Source organism: Phoenix dactylifera, chromosome 2 (genome assembly GCF_009389715.1).
Source record: "Phoenix dactylifera cultivar Barhee BC4 chromosome 2, palm_55x_up_171113_PBpolish2nd_filt_p, whole genome shotgun sequence".
NCBI classification, from domain to species: domain Eukaryota; kingdom Viridiplantae; phylum Streptophyta; class Magnoliopsida; order Arecales; family Arecaceae; genus Phoenix; species Phoenix dactylifera.
Genome location: NC_052393.1, coordinates 5,270,170 through 5,284,741, shown reverse-complemented (window position 1 = coordinate 5,284,741; position 14,572 = coordinate 5,270,170). Strand labels below are relative to the sequence as shown.

General features: G+C 39.3%; 1 protein-coding gene across 1 annotated transcript; it reads left to right on the top strand.

Moving 5' to 3' along the window:
* Positions 1–224: 224 nt before the first annotated feature.
* On the top strand, positions 225–13,002 carry LOC103698326 (DEAD-box ATP-dependent RNA helicase 5). The gene is made up of 13 exons (XM_008780323.3): positions 225–945; positions 1,937–2,061; positions 3,229–3,336; positions 3,640–3,720; positions 5,584–5,662; positions 8,631–8,716; positions 8,797–8,853; positions 8,955–9,022; positions 9,801–9,869; positions 10,070–10,163; positions 10,937–11,101; positions 11,200–11,292; positions 12,529–13,002. The coding sequence occupies exons 1-13, from the start codon at positions 249–251 to the stop codon at positions 12,622–12,624; spliced, it is 1,818 nt and encodes a 605-aa protein (XP_008778545.2). The 5' UTR covers positions 225–248; the 3' UTR covers positions 12,625–13,002.
* Positions 13,003–14,572: the final 1,570 nt, after the last annotated feature.

The window sequence follows — 14,572 nt, the reverse complement described above, 5'->3', positions numbered from 1 at the left end:
AACTCATCTAATACTTTCGATTTTTTGTTCTTATTAATAAGTTAAATGTTCAACTAAATTAAGGGATTTTTTTCAAAAAGGACATGGACCGACGTGCAATCAGTCTTGGGCCGATTCACCCAGGCTCCAGCCCACAGTCAACTGCGGCCCATACTCTCTAACTATCACGTGGCAATCACGTGTATTCGGAACTCCGAACCCTAGAAAACCCGCCCGCAGCGCCTCCGTTTTCTTGTTCGCCTCCTGCGATGGGTAGAAAACTCGAAGATGCCGCGGCCCATCCCGGCGAACCAGAAACCCCGGAAATTCCAGCCAGCCATGGCGGAGGAGTGCAGAAGATCTCAGAGAAGAAGAGGAAGGAGAAGAACAAAAAGGAGAAGAAGAAGGACCGGGGAGAACGATACGAGAATGCATATCTTGTCGCAGAAGAAACCCTAACCCTAGAGCCCACCAAGAACGGAAAGAAAGAATCCAAGAAGAAAAGGAAGCTTGCCGAGGTGGGGCTCCGTCCCTTTGAGAGTTCAGAAGCCGTCGATAAGAACTCGGAGAAGAAGGAGAAGAAGAACAAGATGCAGGAGAAAGAAACAGAATCGAACTTGGACAAAGAATTGATCGGAGAAGCATCAGACAAGAAGGACAAGAAGAGGAAGAGGAAGCATGGGGACTCGGATGAAGGGACGAAGCCAGAGCGGATGGAGTTGGAGGAGGGGAAGAAGGGTGAGGAGGTGAGTGAGGGGTCGGAAGGAGGAAGTGCTGTGGTTGTTTCTGGGAACAACTCAAAGGATTCTAAGTATGAGGCTCTGAGATCGTTTGCCGATTCTGGGCTTCCAGCTGAGGTTCTTGAATGCTGCAAGAACTTCAACAAGCCATCGCCAATTCAGTCACATGCGTGGCCTTTCCTCTTGGATGGACGGGACTTCATAGGGATCGCTGCAACTGGATCCGGTATCCCTTCCTTATGCTTTTTTTTTGTTTTCCTTGCTAAATTTCTTGAGCTTAGAATTATTCATTGTTCTGTTCATTTGTAAATTTTATTAGTCTTACTCATTTGATTCTATGAACTGGAAAACTTATAGATAGTCCCCTTTAGCTTTTTCCAAGCTCGTGTTGTTTAAATGGGTTTGAGTTACTGGAAAAAAAGTTTATTAGAATGAGTCAATATCAAAAACTAGCTGACATTAATTATGTTGTTTTCTTCCCATTAAGATCCTTGATTAGTAGTGGTAAGAATTTTACAGTCTATTTGTGTAACCAGTTTGTCTGGTAATGTGGCTTTGCTATGACATGAAGCCTCACATTTAAGGTAGTTGAAGCAGGGTCGGTGGAACTGTCCCGAACCGGATAGTTCTGACCATTCCGAGCCGTACCGGTGGCCCACGGGTACGGCTCCGGCAACAAAAACGAAAACCGTTGCCAAAGATGAAGAAGGAGAAGGAAAGAGAGAAAAAGAGAGCGAGCGGAGGAGGGAGGGAGGGAGGCTGGCGGAGGCAGGCGCTGGGGCAGCAAGGGGAAGCCGCGACCGTTTTTCTGTTTCGCTCGAAACAGGGGTCCAGCCGCTTTTTTAATTTCGCGATTTTTAAGTGAAGTCGGTAAATCGCAAAATTAAGTGAAGCCACCCTCCGTCGACCTTCCTCCTTTCCTCCTCTGTTCTCTCTCTTTTTTCTCTCTCGTTCTCCCTCTCCCCCGCCTCTTCTATTGTGTCGGTACGGGCCCGGCCTGGCACGATGCAGGCTCGTACTGACTCGTCCCAGCAGAGAACCAGTACGGTGCCCGGCACCGGTTCCGCCGACATCGAGCTGAAGTATGTAAAGCGAGTATCTGTTGCTTATACATTTGATGTTACTACATGCCCTGAAAATTTTAATTCCTCATCTTATTCTCTGGGCTAATTAATGGTGTATTTACACGGGGTTCGCTGTGAATGCTTGTGTATTAGGTAAAACTCTGGCTTTTGGTGTTCCAGCACTAAAGCACATTTTGAAGAAGGACAACAAGAAAACATCAAAGAAGGCTGTTCCTCGCTGTCTTGTTCTCTCACCTACAAGGGAGCTAGCTCAACAAGTAAGTGCTATTCCAGTTGGCATGGTTCTATGTCCCCACAGATTTCACAAGTTTTTTATTGTTTTAGACAGAATTCTTGACCCTGCCTTTGGCTTCCAATCAAATAATCAGAGAATCAGAGCTACACGAGCTCTTGCATGATATATCTTATATATACAAATAAAATCTTCTATGCTTTATCTCACATGTTCTTCCGAGGTTAGATGAGCTCTATGAAGAATCTTTGATTCGTAATAACATATTCCATGTGTCCCATGTAGGGGTGTATATGAGCTGAACTTGAGCAAGCTGGCCTCATCTAGATAACCCAGTAGACTGGCTCGAGTCAGCTCAACTCAAGCTCAAGACGAGCTGAGCAGATCTTGCTCAAACTCGACTTGTTAAACCTTGAGCCCGCTTGAGCTTGGCTCAGTTAGCTCGTAGCTTGGGAGGTGACTCAAGTCCCTCCATGTTCTCCTCAACCATGGAAGAAATATGGTGGTTTTCTGGAGTGAGAAGCTCTAGGTGGAGTAGGGGCGAAGTTTGGCCGGGTAATTGAGGTCGATGGGCCAGAGTTGGCATACTTGGCAACAGGATGGAGGTCCTCTGTCTCCTCGCTTCTCACCATGACGTGTGTGTGTGGGTGAGAAAGAGAGAGAGAGATCAGGGCTGGTTGTTGGGCTGCGCTTTAATGGCCTATTCCACTTCTTTTAAGTCAATGATCTCAACCATTGGATTTGATACAAGGGCTGAGATGGTTGAGAGATCAATTTATATTTATTGATCTCAGCCATTGTGCATTATTATTCTGACAACTGAAAAAACAAAATCATTCACTTAATAATTTGTTGAAAAAATGTATAAATAAAAATATATGTTTCTGTTATATATTTATATTTTTATAAATTCAAGCTATCTTGAGCTGAACATGAGCAAGTTGGGTCGAGCTTTTGTTCAGCTTGTTTGTATTTGAAGCTCACAATTTTAGCTTGTGTCTGGCTCATTTGCTAATGAACAAGCCCATTTCGAGCTGAATTTCAAGCCGAACAGGAGCTGCTTACGAACAACTCGCTTATTTGACAGCCCTAGCCCGCTGCTTCCTCCTAATTGTGCACTTTATTCATTGGATTGGATTATAATTTGGTGACATAACATGCTTCTAAAGTTGAATTTTTATTTCAATGACAGATTGCTGACGTCCTTTGTGATGCTGGGACTCCATGTGGCATCAAATCAATTTGTTTGTATGGTGGGACTTCCAAAGGACCACAAATTTCTGCTCTGAAATCTGGAGTTGTAAGACATTTGTGGTTGCTCTTTTTTTCTTTGTGCATGTCTTATGTCCAAATCATTGATTAATGCAAGATATTTGCTATAAGCATGCTTAAATCTTAGGTCAGTATTCAGATTGTCAAAAACTTTGCTTGTTTCTGGGAAGATGCAATGAGTGATTATTTTTGAATTCTTAGTTCTACTTTTAGAATCCATCATGTGACAATGGGATATACATGCATATGTATCTATCTATTGTATGTGATTGTGCGTATTAAATATGCTGGATGTTTGTCTGAGAGCTTTTGGCATTTTTCTTGCTTTCAGGATATAGTTATTGGGACCCCTGGTCGTCTGAAAGATATGATTGAAATGGGTTTTTGCTGCCTCAAGGAGGTGACTTTTGTGGTGAGTCAAATGTTCTCTTTGTAATTGCACTTATTTATACACATGCAAATGCCAAACGTGCACATGTAACACAAAACTATATCCAGAAGTGATATGGCATGTTTTGGCAGGCCTATTAATATTGTATTTTGATGGAAAATCAATATTATTTTTGTGATGCTCGTCATGGTTTCTTTGTTTCATGGTGAAGTTACATGTGTATACTGTTGTATAGCCCTTTTCTTGTGCCGTTTTTTAGTTTTTTGTTCCTAGGGTGTTGATGAGTCTTACTTTGTTAATCTCTTTGAGTATTGGTCGGTGCTGTATATCTGTTACCTCAATATTAGCTCACTTAGTGAGTTTGAATTCTAGCTTAAGATTGGCTTGTGAGGCAAGCTCATTAGGCGAGCCAAGTCATCAAACCTATGTTCCTTCTTTGGCTGCTTCCTCCTTGGCTCTGTGTAACACCCCTCTCCCCCTTGTCATGCTCTCTATTCACTTAGTATTTCTGGGGCGACTCGAGGGTTAAGACATTGATAAGGTCCAGAATAAAGTATGGTTTAAAATGTTTGCCAGAAAGAAGGTTCAAGTAGGCAAACCAAGTGGCAAAACTTAATGAAGTGGATGTGTGGTAAAAGAAGAAGAATTTGGTGAGGAATGATTACCTAAATACCAAGCACATAGTTGCACATGTTAAGGACAAAATGGTGGATGGCTAATTGAGATGGCAAGAAATTTTCTAGAGAAATCCATAGAGGCCTCAGTAAGGTGGGGCCACAAATTTGTATTGACGATTAATAAATGAGAGGGGAAATCTAAGATAAATGGAAGTCAATAGGAAGGATGCGGCATAGCTGGCATTGAGTATACTCCATAGGAACATATGGTGATGAAGGATTCATAGTGTTCACCTGAAATAGTCAGAACATGTTTGCTGGCTATAGTTATATTCTTATTCTTATTTTTTCCTTGTTTGTGTATCATATGTCAGATCTTTGATATCGGTTGATGTGTGATCCCTTTACTAGATGCCTCAAACTTCTTGTTATCATTCATGTTTGACTACTAATGTGATACTTGATAAAGTCCTATAGTTTTCAGTATCAATGTTTTTCTGTCTTTCTGATATTTGTAGCATTCTGGACCAATTAGGAAACTTGAACAAACACATAATCTGGTGGTCCGAAATAAATTTTAATATCACAATATTTTAGGATTTTAAGAATTCAAAGTATATGACAAGTTCATAGCTTCTAATTTATTTAAGTACTGATCTCTTCATGAATTTGGGTCTTAATGGCAAAGAAAATTATTTGACCTACAAATTATTCGAGAAATTTAAGGTGTACATGTCAAGCATTAAATAGTTCTTGCCTGACAGATACACGGTTGTGCATTCCTACATGCCTAACCACTTTGTTTTGGCCCATCCTCCCATTTAATGCCACAAGGAATTCAGTTAATTACCACTAAGTCAGAATCTTTAGGCAACTGAACACATAGGAAGGTATACAAGTTCATTTATTTGAGGCTCTATCTTAAGTTGTTTACCATTAGTACGAATTATATCTGGTAATCTAGTTAATCTTTCAGAAATGTTAATCTAGTTTGCCAGAAACTTTGCATTAGACTGCAGTATGACTTGAAGACAAGCATTTCACTAGCTTGCTAAATGACGTGACATAAAGATATTTTCTTCAGACCATGAACGTGCATCTTAATGCAGAGCATATGTGACAAAGCAGTATCCCTATTGTGCTCTTTTTGTCGTCGTTGTCGTTGTTGTCTGTGAGAGGAGCTAATGGGACTGTTTCAAACCACACGAGTTAGTTTGAGAGATGCAAGTTACATTTTTCATCAATAACTAAACTTGGAATATTGTAGGTTCTTGATGAAGCAGATCGAATGCTTGACATGGGATTTGAACCAGAAGTTCGCTCAATATTAAGCCAAACATGCCCTGGTTTGTTATATTCAATTCTTTTCTTGTTATTATTAGTTCTGGTTTGGCATCATGCATAAGTTTCTACTTATGTTTTTTTTACTAGAAACAGTTACAGGATTGGAGATATTCCTTCCAGTTAGACAAGTTATTTGTTGTGTCTTTAACCAACCAGTTTATAGATGGAATATTATATGTGCATATATCGAATCTCTGCAGAAGTCACTTATAGATCTCATTTATGTATAGAAGACTGTGCTGCCATAAAATCACATCCAAATAGGATATGGGTTCATGGAACTAAGTGCTGGTTGGCATGACAGGACGCATACTTTGCTAGTGCCTTAATGGTATGCAGCAGTGGCATGATACTGGCTGTGTGCCAGTACTTGGCATGCTACCAAGCACTGCTTTGGACACGTAATACTATGCTATTGCTGTTTTGGCAGGCCACTGGTATGCAATATTGATTGAAATATATCATCGATGATTTGTTGCTTATACATTTGAGCTGCGCTCTCTCTCTCTCTCTGTTGCATGCATGTGCAAACAGACACGTACAGGCACAGCATATGCGAACACGCTTGCGTGCACGCATATGCGCGCATTCACAGAGAGGGTGGGGGGAGGTGTCCTTGGATGCGAAAATGCATATATCTAGACAATCTAATGTTGATCATGATTTACATATATCAAAACATGTATGAACCCCTTGAAGTAGATTTTGATACTTTTAGTTTAGAAGTAAAATCAACGAATCTAAGTTGTAACTGAGAACAATTCCTGTCATGAATATTTGATGCACAGGTGCATTTTGTTTTCTTTGTGATTTTTATGCGCTTTGAATGTCATAGAGATCGTGATTAAGTGGGCTCTCTATTTAGATGCCTCATAATATATCTTGCACTTTTAGGATTTGTGATCCAATATTCTCAAACTGGGTGCTAAAGTTTATGCCAGTCTTTATAAATTTACATTCCAACTCTACTGATTGCAATCTACATATTTTGGAACACATGGACCAAGTCTTACCCCTTCAGTAACAAAAAGAAGAGCCTCTAATTTTTGGGCTAGGCTTGTTATTGATGGGTTGTCTAGGTCTCTTCCTCTGTTCACTTATTGTCTAATTGTTACCTTACACTTCGTTGAATTGTTGCTGGTTAGAAAGCCAAAATGACTCATGTCAGATAAATGAATTGTTACCTACACTTTGTTGCACTGTACTTGTTAGAGATCCTCATGCCAGTACAGACCATGAGGTTATTTTTGTATGTTTACAGTAAGAACAAATGAACAATCTGCCTAAGTGATCGGCAGTCTCTTGATTCTGACTCCTTGACTTGAACATTTAACCAACCTTCATCTCACATCTAGTGGCAGTTCGGTAGGGTTTTTGTTCAAAAAATGGCATTTTAGCTTTATGTTTAGAATTTTTTCCCCTCTCCATTGATTTGACCTTTACTCCTCATGCATTGCATGTGCTTTAACTTATTGAGTAGTTCCTAGGAAGTCATCTCAGTAGGCTTTCTAATACACATTCTCTGTGTTGCATCGTAAGATGTCATTCTTATTTTAGGATACTAGGAAACCCTCTCTGCAGGCATCCTAATATGGACTTCTTGGAGCATGACGGTTTTCCTCCAAGGATAAAACTGACTTGACTGGGGTCCTATACTTGTAAGGATGGATCAAGAATGGCTTCTGAATGAAGTCTTTTTTCAGGAAATGTTGAATCTTGAAAGAAACTCCCAGGAATTTTCAAGCTCCTGCCTTGCCTACTGCTTTATTCTTACAGGGCAGATTCTAGAACTAGTATCCATTCCCATGGCCACGTCTCTGTTCGTAAATGAATAGATCTATAATAACATTCTTATTGTGATGGTACTAGGACGCAATATCTATATGCTCCCTAAAATGCACTTTATGGCATAGTGGTCTACCAGATTTTTCATTTCTCCTTTACCTAAGCTCTTATTGTTGAAGGGCATATGATGTTACTAATATCTGTTTCCATGGCTGCATCCCTTTTAGCAAGTGAATATAGTTATAAAAGCTAAGCAACTACATGTGAGAAATTGAAATTTTACTTGAGTGCTTGTTGACATATAGTTGACAACCCCTACCGTTTTGAGTTGTGAGCTATGCCCACTGGAGAATTTTTCATTGTTACTACCATTATTCTATTATATACCCATCCTAGCTCCCCTTACCTTTTGCTAGTCTTGGGTAATATTTACAATCTCAGGATGTGCTTATGAACGATAAGGTTGATTCCTTTGTATGTAGTTTGCTTCCATGTAATTTTCTTGGTCAAGCTATTCAGGCTTTTGTATTCAGTATTATGATTTGCAACATAGTTTATATTTTTGACAACATTATCTTCTGGAAGTTTTAGATCTTTTTTTTTGTTTTGGGGAGTGGGGGTGGGGTGGGGGGGGGAGAGAGAGAGAAGGTAACAGTTCGCCCTGTCTCTAACTATGAAATATGAGGCAAGCATCAGTAGCTCTTAGTTTGGGTCATATTGGTTTCGCAGCTGTGAAATATAACCAAATTATGTGGGTTGGTTGTTTTTCGCTTGGTCTTTCACGGCATGAAAAAATATTAACTCCTGCTTTGGTTTCAATATGTTAGTTTATGGTTAGTGAAAATCAATTCTGATGATAGTATTAGATCTACGGGGTCAGTATTTTAGTCTTGTGAATTAACATGAATATCTTAGTAAGTTATGCCATCTTTTTTCTGTTTCATGTTTTCTCTCATTTTTCTGAACAGAATCATCTTTAGTTCCATCCTCACTAGTAGTTTTCATGATTAGACATGCCTTTGTTATCTATTTTGTTTTTTTGTCTGCTTTGATATTTTTAATCTCGAGTTGCTTTGACTCTTAGTTCTCCAAGCTGCAAAGAATAAAATGTTGTAGAATATAGGCTGTCATTTATTATATAAGATATTGTAGAGAGATTAGACTCATTAGTTTTTGCAAATACAGCCCGCCAGATGGTAATGTTCAGCGCAACATGGCCTCTTGCTGTTCACCAGTTAGCCCAAGAATTCATGGATCCAAACCCTGTTAAGGTGTGCCTCTTGCATTTTTTTTAGTTGGAACCTTCCAGATTATATGTTGATCTTATTGCACTTTAAACTGTGAATTTCAGGTTGTTGTTGGATCACAGGATCTTGCAGCTAATCACGATGTGATGCAGATAGTAGAGGTATGTATGATCTTCTTTCGAGCAAAGGCCAATTTCATTAGGCTGTTACTATTGGTGTACTCATGTAGGGTGTCATAAATATTTTTCTTGCTGATATGTAGGTCTTGGATGATCGCTCACGAGAGTCACGTTTAATTGAGTTGTTGGAAAAATACCATAAATTTCAAAGGTATTGATTATAGTACAGACTTTTATATTCCATACCGGGCCTCTTTCACTGACCTTATATATTTGGACTTAAAGAAAAATTCATCTAACTATTCACATTTTCTGAAGTCACTATATAGCCAGCAAAACATCTTACTCTGACCTTAGCAAAATATCTTACTCTGACCATAAGTCCAACATATATTTTTTATTTATTTATTAGTTTATTGTTGTTTAGTGGACCAAGGTAGGGGTGGCAATGCGTCAGGTAGGTTGGATTCAGGCTGGGTCAACTTCGACAACATTTGCAACCTTAACTTTACACCTGACCTTGTGTTGGATCAGGACTTTTGACCCCTATGTTCTCATGGGCGAACTCCTCAACCTGACCTATCTTGACTAACCCGTGGCCTATGCTGCAAGACCTAATCCTGACTCCGCTGACCAATTTCACCCCAAGGCAATGATCGACATAAGGGATGAAAATTTTCATTTTAATTTCTGCTGATTTTTTCTTGCTGGTTATTGGCCAGCTGACTCTGCTGGCCTTCTTCTTTTCCATAGCAGTTCTCTATATCGATCAATACAATTTTGTAAGGCTTTCTGGTTATGGTTATCTTCAAAGCCATGAGGTCATTTGGTTAAATAGATGTTGGTTGAACCATGAGCATTACATTGCTGACAGTTGTAATGTATCCCAAAAATCTTAATAAGAAAATAACAACTCACGCCGTTCTTTCTTTACCATCTTTTATGATCATAAACCATTTCCTATTGACGAACAAAGCGATTTGTGACAGGAATAGGGTTTTAGTTTTTGTCTTGTACAAGAAGGAAGCTGCTCGTGTTGAGAATATGCTCCAGAAGAGGTATTATTTGCTCAGCCTGCTTTTTTTATCAATGTTGTATCTAACACCCTTTCACCTGCATGGTTGATTTTGCTGAATATTGATATACATTTCATGTATACATTTGCCAACAGTTTAGCTTTGTTGCCTCTGCTATTTTCCTTGATGTAAATGTTTAAGTTGATGAAATGATCTTTCAACAATATTACCTGGTTTTGAAGGGGCTGGAAGGTTGTCTCTGTGCATGGTGACAAAGCTCAACATGATCGAACTAAGGCTTTATCTTTATTCAAGGAGGGAAAATGTCCTTTAATGGTGAGTTTTATGTTGGATCAAGATATCAATTTTTGGGTTTAGGTAACTGCTAACACCAATGGCGAAGTTACGCAACAAAATATATAGTTACTTTCATTTTAGAACCTTAATAGTGAGTGACTTGAATATGGTTTGAAGTTTGAACTGAGCATCTTTTGTATGGTGGTGCACACTGGGAACCTCAGTTGCAACTCGCATTGCTTAATATTTGATTGTTGCGATTGTCTAAGCAAGACAAATCAAACTATCATGGATTACTAGGGATGGATGAGGATAATGCAACTGATTTGGGCTATGTGAGCAGGTAGCGCTGAGTTCTTGCCTTGTAAAGCATATCAAAGCAATGTGATCTGGATGTTTTTTTTTTCAGGGACTCTGTAGAACTCTAGCCTTTTCTAGCTTTGTTTTTCAAGTAGCTACCATATGGTAACAACATCATTAAAATGCTAACACTCCATTCAATTCCTTATCTTAAATATTTACTATCATCCTCATATTTTGTGGGAAATGATTTATTGATGAAACTTTTTATTTCTTTGTCACTTTACTATGATATGCTATCAGATCAGCACATGCAACTAGAGGGAATGCATGCCAAATTTTACTCATATCTTGTACAATGCACTGTTTTGCCCATATTGTTGTATTTACTTAATGACTGGTTTTCCCAATGTTAGTGGAAATATGGTGTCATTAATCTGCTTCTGTTAAATGACCTTAATTGTCCTATCATCCATGGCTTTATTGGTTTGCTCCTATCTGAACTTTTGTAGATTGCCACTGATGTAGCTTCCCGAGGACTGGATATCCCTGATGTCGAAGTGGTGATCAATTACAGCTTTCCACTAACCACTGAAGATTATGTCCATAGGATAGGGAGGACTGGGCGTGCTGGTAAGAAGGGAGTTGCGCACACCTTCTTCACTCAGGAGAACAAGGTACTCCAAAATATGTTTGTACTTTTAAATTTCACTTGTATATACCATTGCAACTGATTTGAGCCTCATCATGTCCTTTCTTCTTTGGCTACATGTAGGGCCTTGCTGGGGAACTTGTCAATGTTCTCCGAGAAGCTGGGCAGATTGTTCCTGCAGCCCTTACCAAATTTGGTACTCATGTGAAGAAAAAGGTTTGTGTAAAGCAAGTGCATTCCAAATTTTCTCATATTTGTTTGGCTTAGGTACAGTAAGAGTTCTTTCCCACTGGTTAGTTTTAGATGGTCGTTTCTTTTTGCATCAAATATGGGAACTGTTTTATAGAAATACATGGGCTTTTAAAAGAAATACAACATTTAATTTCTGGAAAATCCAAATTTGGTACTCATGTGAAGAAAAAGGTTTGTATAAAGCACATTCATTCCAAATTTTCGCATATCTGTTTGGTTTAAGTACAGTAACAGTTCTTTCCTTCTGGTTAGTTTTAGATAGTTGAATTTGAAATATATCGGCTTTTAAAAGAAATGCAAATATTAATTTGTGGAAAATCCAAATTTGGTACTTGTGTGAAGAAAAAGGTTTGTATAAAGCACATGCATTCCAAATTTTCACATATTTGTAAGGTTTAAGTACAGTAACAGTTCTTTCCCTCTGGTTTGTTTTAGATAGTTGAATTTTTTTCCATCAAATATGGGAACTAATTTATAGAAATACATGGGATTTTAAAAGAAATACAGAATTTATTGTTCTGAAAAATTCAATGAAATAACAATTTCATAAGTTACGCTATAGGTTGTTTCTATTTTTTTGCCTACTATTTAGGATAAAATTTAATTGGTCTGACCAATTTATTGAGCCATGATCGCATTTTGGGTGGAAATATTGAATAGAGTGGTTGGGATTAGTTATTTTTAAAATATATACGGAGACATTAAACTCACAACTATTAACACCTGTCCATCGGCTGGGCGTATGAAGTAAACGGAAAATACTTTTAAAGATGGAGGGAATTGAGTGAGCCGAGCATAGCGAGGAGGAGATAGATTTAAACATTTTCACAGTGGATATTTGGGGATCCAGATAAAGGGTTTTCTGAAAGATACTTAAATGGTTTGGTAGAGTTTGTTGGAAGATGATGCATTTCAATCAATTCTAGAACATGCTTAAGTTCCATGTGGAAGGCTTGTTATCTTGATTGTTCATGCTAGTTGACATGGTGAAACTGATCTAAAATTTTGTCAATGATGAGCAAAGGAAACATAGATGACAAGTCCGATGATAAGGAGGAAAAGAAAAAGAGGCGGAACTGATATTGTAACCTTGTGGGTTCCAGTCTGTTTTAATGCATGTCGTGAGTTCCAGTCATTTAAGCAGGCTATTTAAATCATGCATGTCATTAGCTCATGTCACTTTATATCTCTTCTATGCAGGAGTCAAAGCTTTATGGATCACATTATAAAGAAATTACGGCGGATGCTCCCAAGTCCACAAAGATTACCTTCACCAACTCGGATGATGAAGATTAATTGGCGATGCCACACCCCTGATTGCCCGTTGTCACATTTAACTTGTTTTGACTGCTCGGTTAGATCTGCCATCACCGGATCTTGCACTATAATAGATCCTGAGCCCAAATTTGAAGTGGAGCCATGCTACAATTGATGCGTGGGAAGCATGGTTGAAGTTGCTGGGATGGCTGGAGTATATTCGTATTTCCATTGAGTGTTTGTTATTTTTTCTATAATTTATCATCATCTAAATTTTGTGTAATATAGCAATCGAGCCTGCAGGGAACTTACGGGATCGAACGACGGGATATTCGTGAGAAACGCCTGATCAGAGCTCTGATACTCAATTCATCCAAAGCCAAAATCCACGAGTCTGATCGCCTATTATCAACTCAATTTTTGTGGGGTTATTAATAAGTTTCAAGGAAGATTAGCAATCTTCAAGAATAGGTCAGATCAGATGCCAAAAGACTAATCGAAGCCCCGCGATTTTTAGATCCACTGATTCTGATGTATGGCACGTAAGTTAAGCTAGTCTACCTTTGAGAAGAGAGAATTTGCACTGGGAAAATATAAACCCCAATCCAGCACAATAAACATATTTGAATTATGTTTTAACTTGTGCATTAAATAGGTTGGATTCGGATTCCAGCAATATAATCCGTTCAACCTGTTTAATGTTAATCAGGTTGAGTCGGGTTCGAATCCATCACATCCACCCGTGCCCGAATCCAACTAGCCTGCTCGCTGGCTGCCAGCCATTATTCCTTCGAAGGCTAGGGTATCTCCGGCAGCGCCGGCGCATCATCCTCTCCCACTTCTTGAGCTTGCACTCCCACTCCAAGGTCTATCCTCTCACCACCATCTCTCCTTTGAACTAAATCTCCTTGATCTCGGATCCTTTTCTTGCCACAAAAGGCAAAACCAGCTTTCTGTCTCCTTCCCCCCTTCTTGTCTTCCATGCGTTGCACTGTAGCTTCGATCTCCAATGAACGTTACTCTTGTGGCGCCGATCGCCAAGTCCTCCAGCCTCGGCTTCTTCGTTGACTACCTCGTCGGCCGCTTCGTCGTATTCATCCGCTCCATAAGAGTCCTCTACCCCAAGATCTTCGCCAACATCGGGCCCAACGCTTTCTACCTGATCGGCCACTCATTCGGCAAAAAGCTCCTTGATGAGCACAACTTTATCTACATGTTCGACCAGCAAGGCAGCAACACAAGATTGGCCCCAACTTCACCCCTTGCGCTCCCTCCACTTGCCTCGCCATCCAGTAGAGCGTTATCCTCTCCCACGTCCTCCACATCAGCCTAGCTTTCAGACCGTCTCCAGTATCTTGCCCCTCACATCTCTCCTCTCCTTCCTTAAGTCGATCTATGGACATTTATCATCTCTCTTTTTTCTCTCTCTCTCTCTTCTTCTTTTTCTTTCTTTCTTCTTCTTCTTCTTTTTTTTCTTTCTTTTTTTTTTTGCTAAGACGGATGAATCATACCAGACGAGTACGGATGCACCCAATAAAATTAAAAAATAAAATACCTCGGAGTGCCGAGGGCAACTCCCCATCTCCAGCCCACATGATACTATCCGAGTGACTAGCTACATAAGCAGCCATCCAGTTCGCGGCTTCATTAGCTTCACAGAAGACATACTTGGCCTGGAAGGTCTCTCCATCCCTTACCATTGCTCAGATATCTTGGAACAAAGGATGGACGTAACCATTACCTTTTGGATCCCTCAGATCGAGCTGATGATCGTAATTGATGACTTATAGACATTTATAATCTCTGAGGCATATGGTTATTATTGTTTTTTTTTAAAAATTGTTATTTCTGAAAATTTATAGATGGCCTGGATTGCTTTATTTCTCTCTTGAATTCCTTCATTATTCTTTTCGGGAAGAATAAATAATCGATGCTTTTTTCCCAGAAATTAAATTTTCCATTATTATATGGTTTAAAATAACATTAT

What these genes read in the sequence shown, in the direction of transcription:
- LOC103698326 (XM_008780323.3), top strand. Translation starts at nt 249, where the DNA reads ATGGGTAGAAAACTCGAAGATGCCGCGGCCCATCCCGGCGAACCAGAA. An exon ending in CTGCTCTGAAATCTGGAGTT is followed by an intron (nt 3,337 to 3,639) that starts GTAAGACATTTG and finishes TCTTGCTTTCAG; the next exon opens with GATATAGTTATTGGGACCCC. An exon ending in TCTTCACTCAGGAGAACAAG is followed by an intron (nt 11,102 to 11,199) that starts GTACTCCAAAAT and finishes GGCTACATGTAG; the next exon opens with GGCCTTGCTGGGGAACTTGT.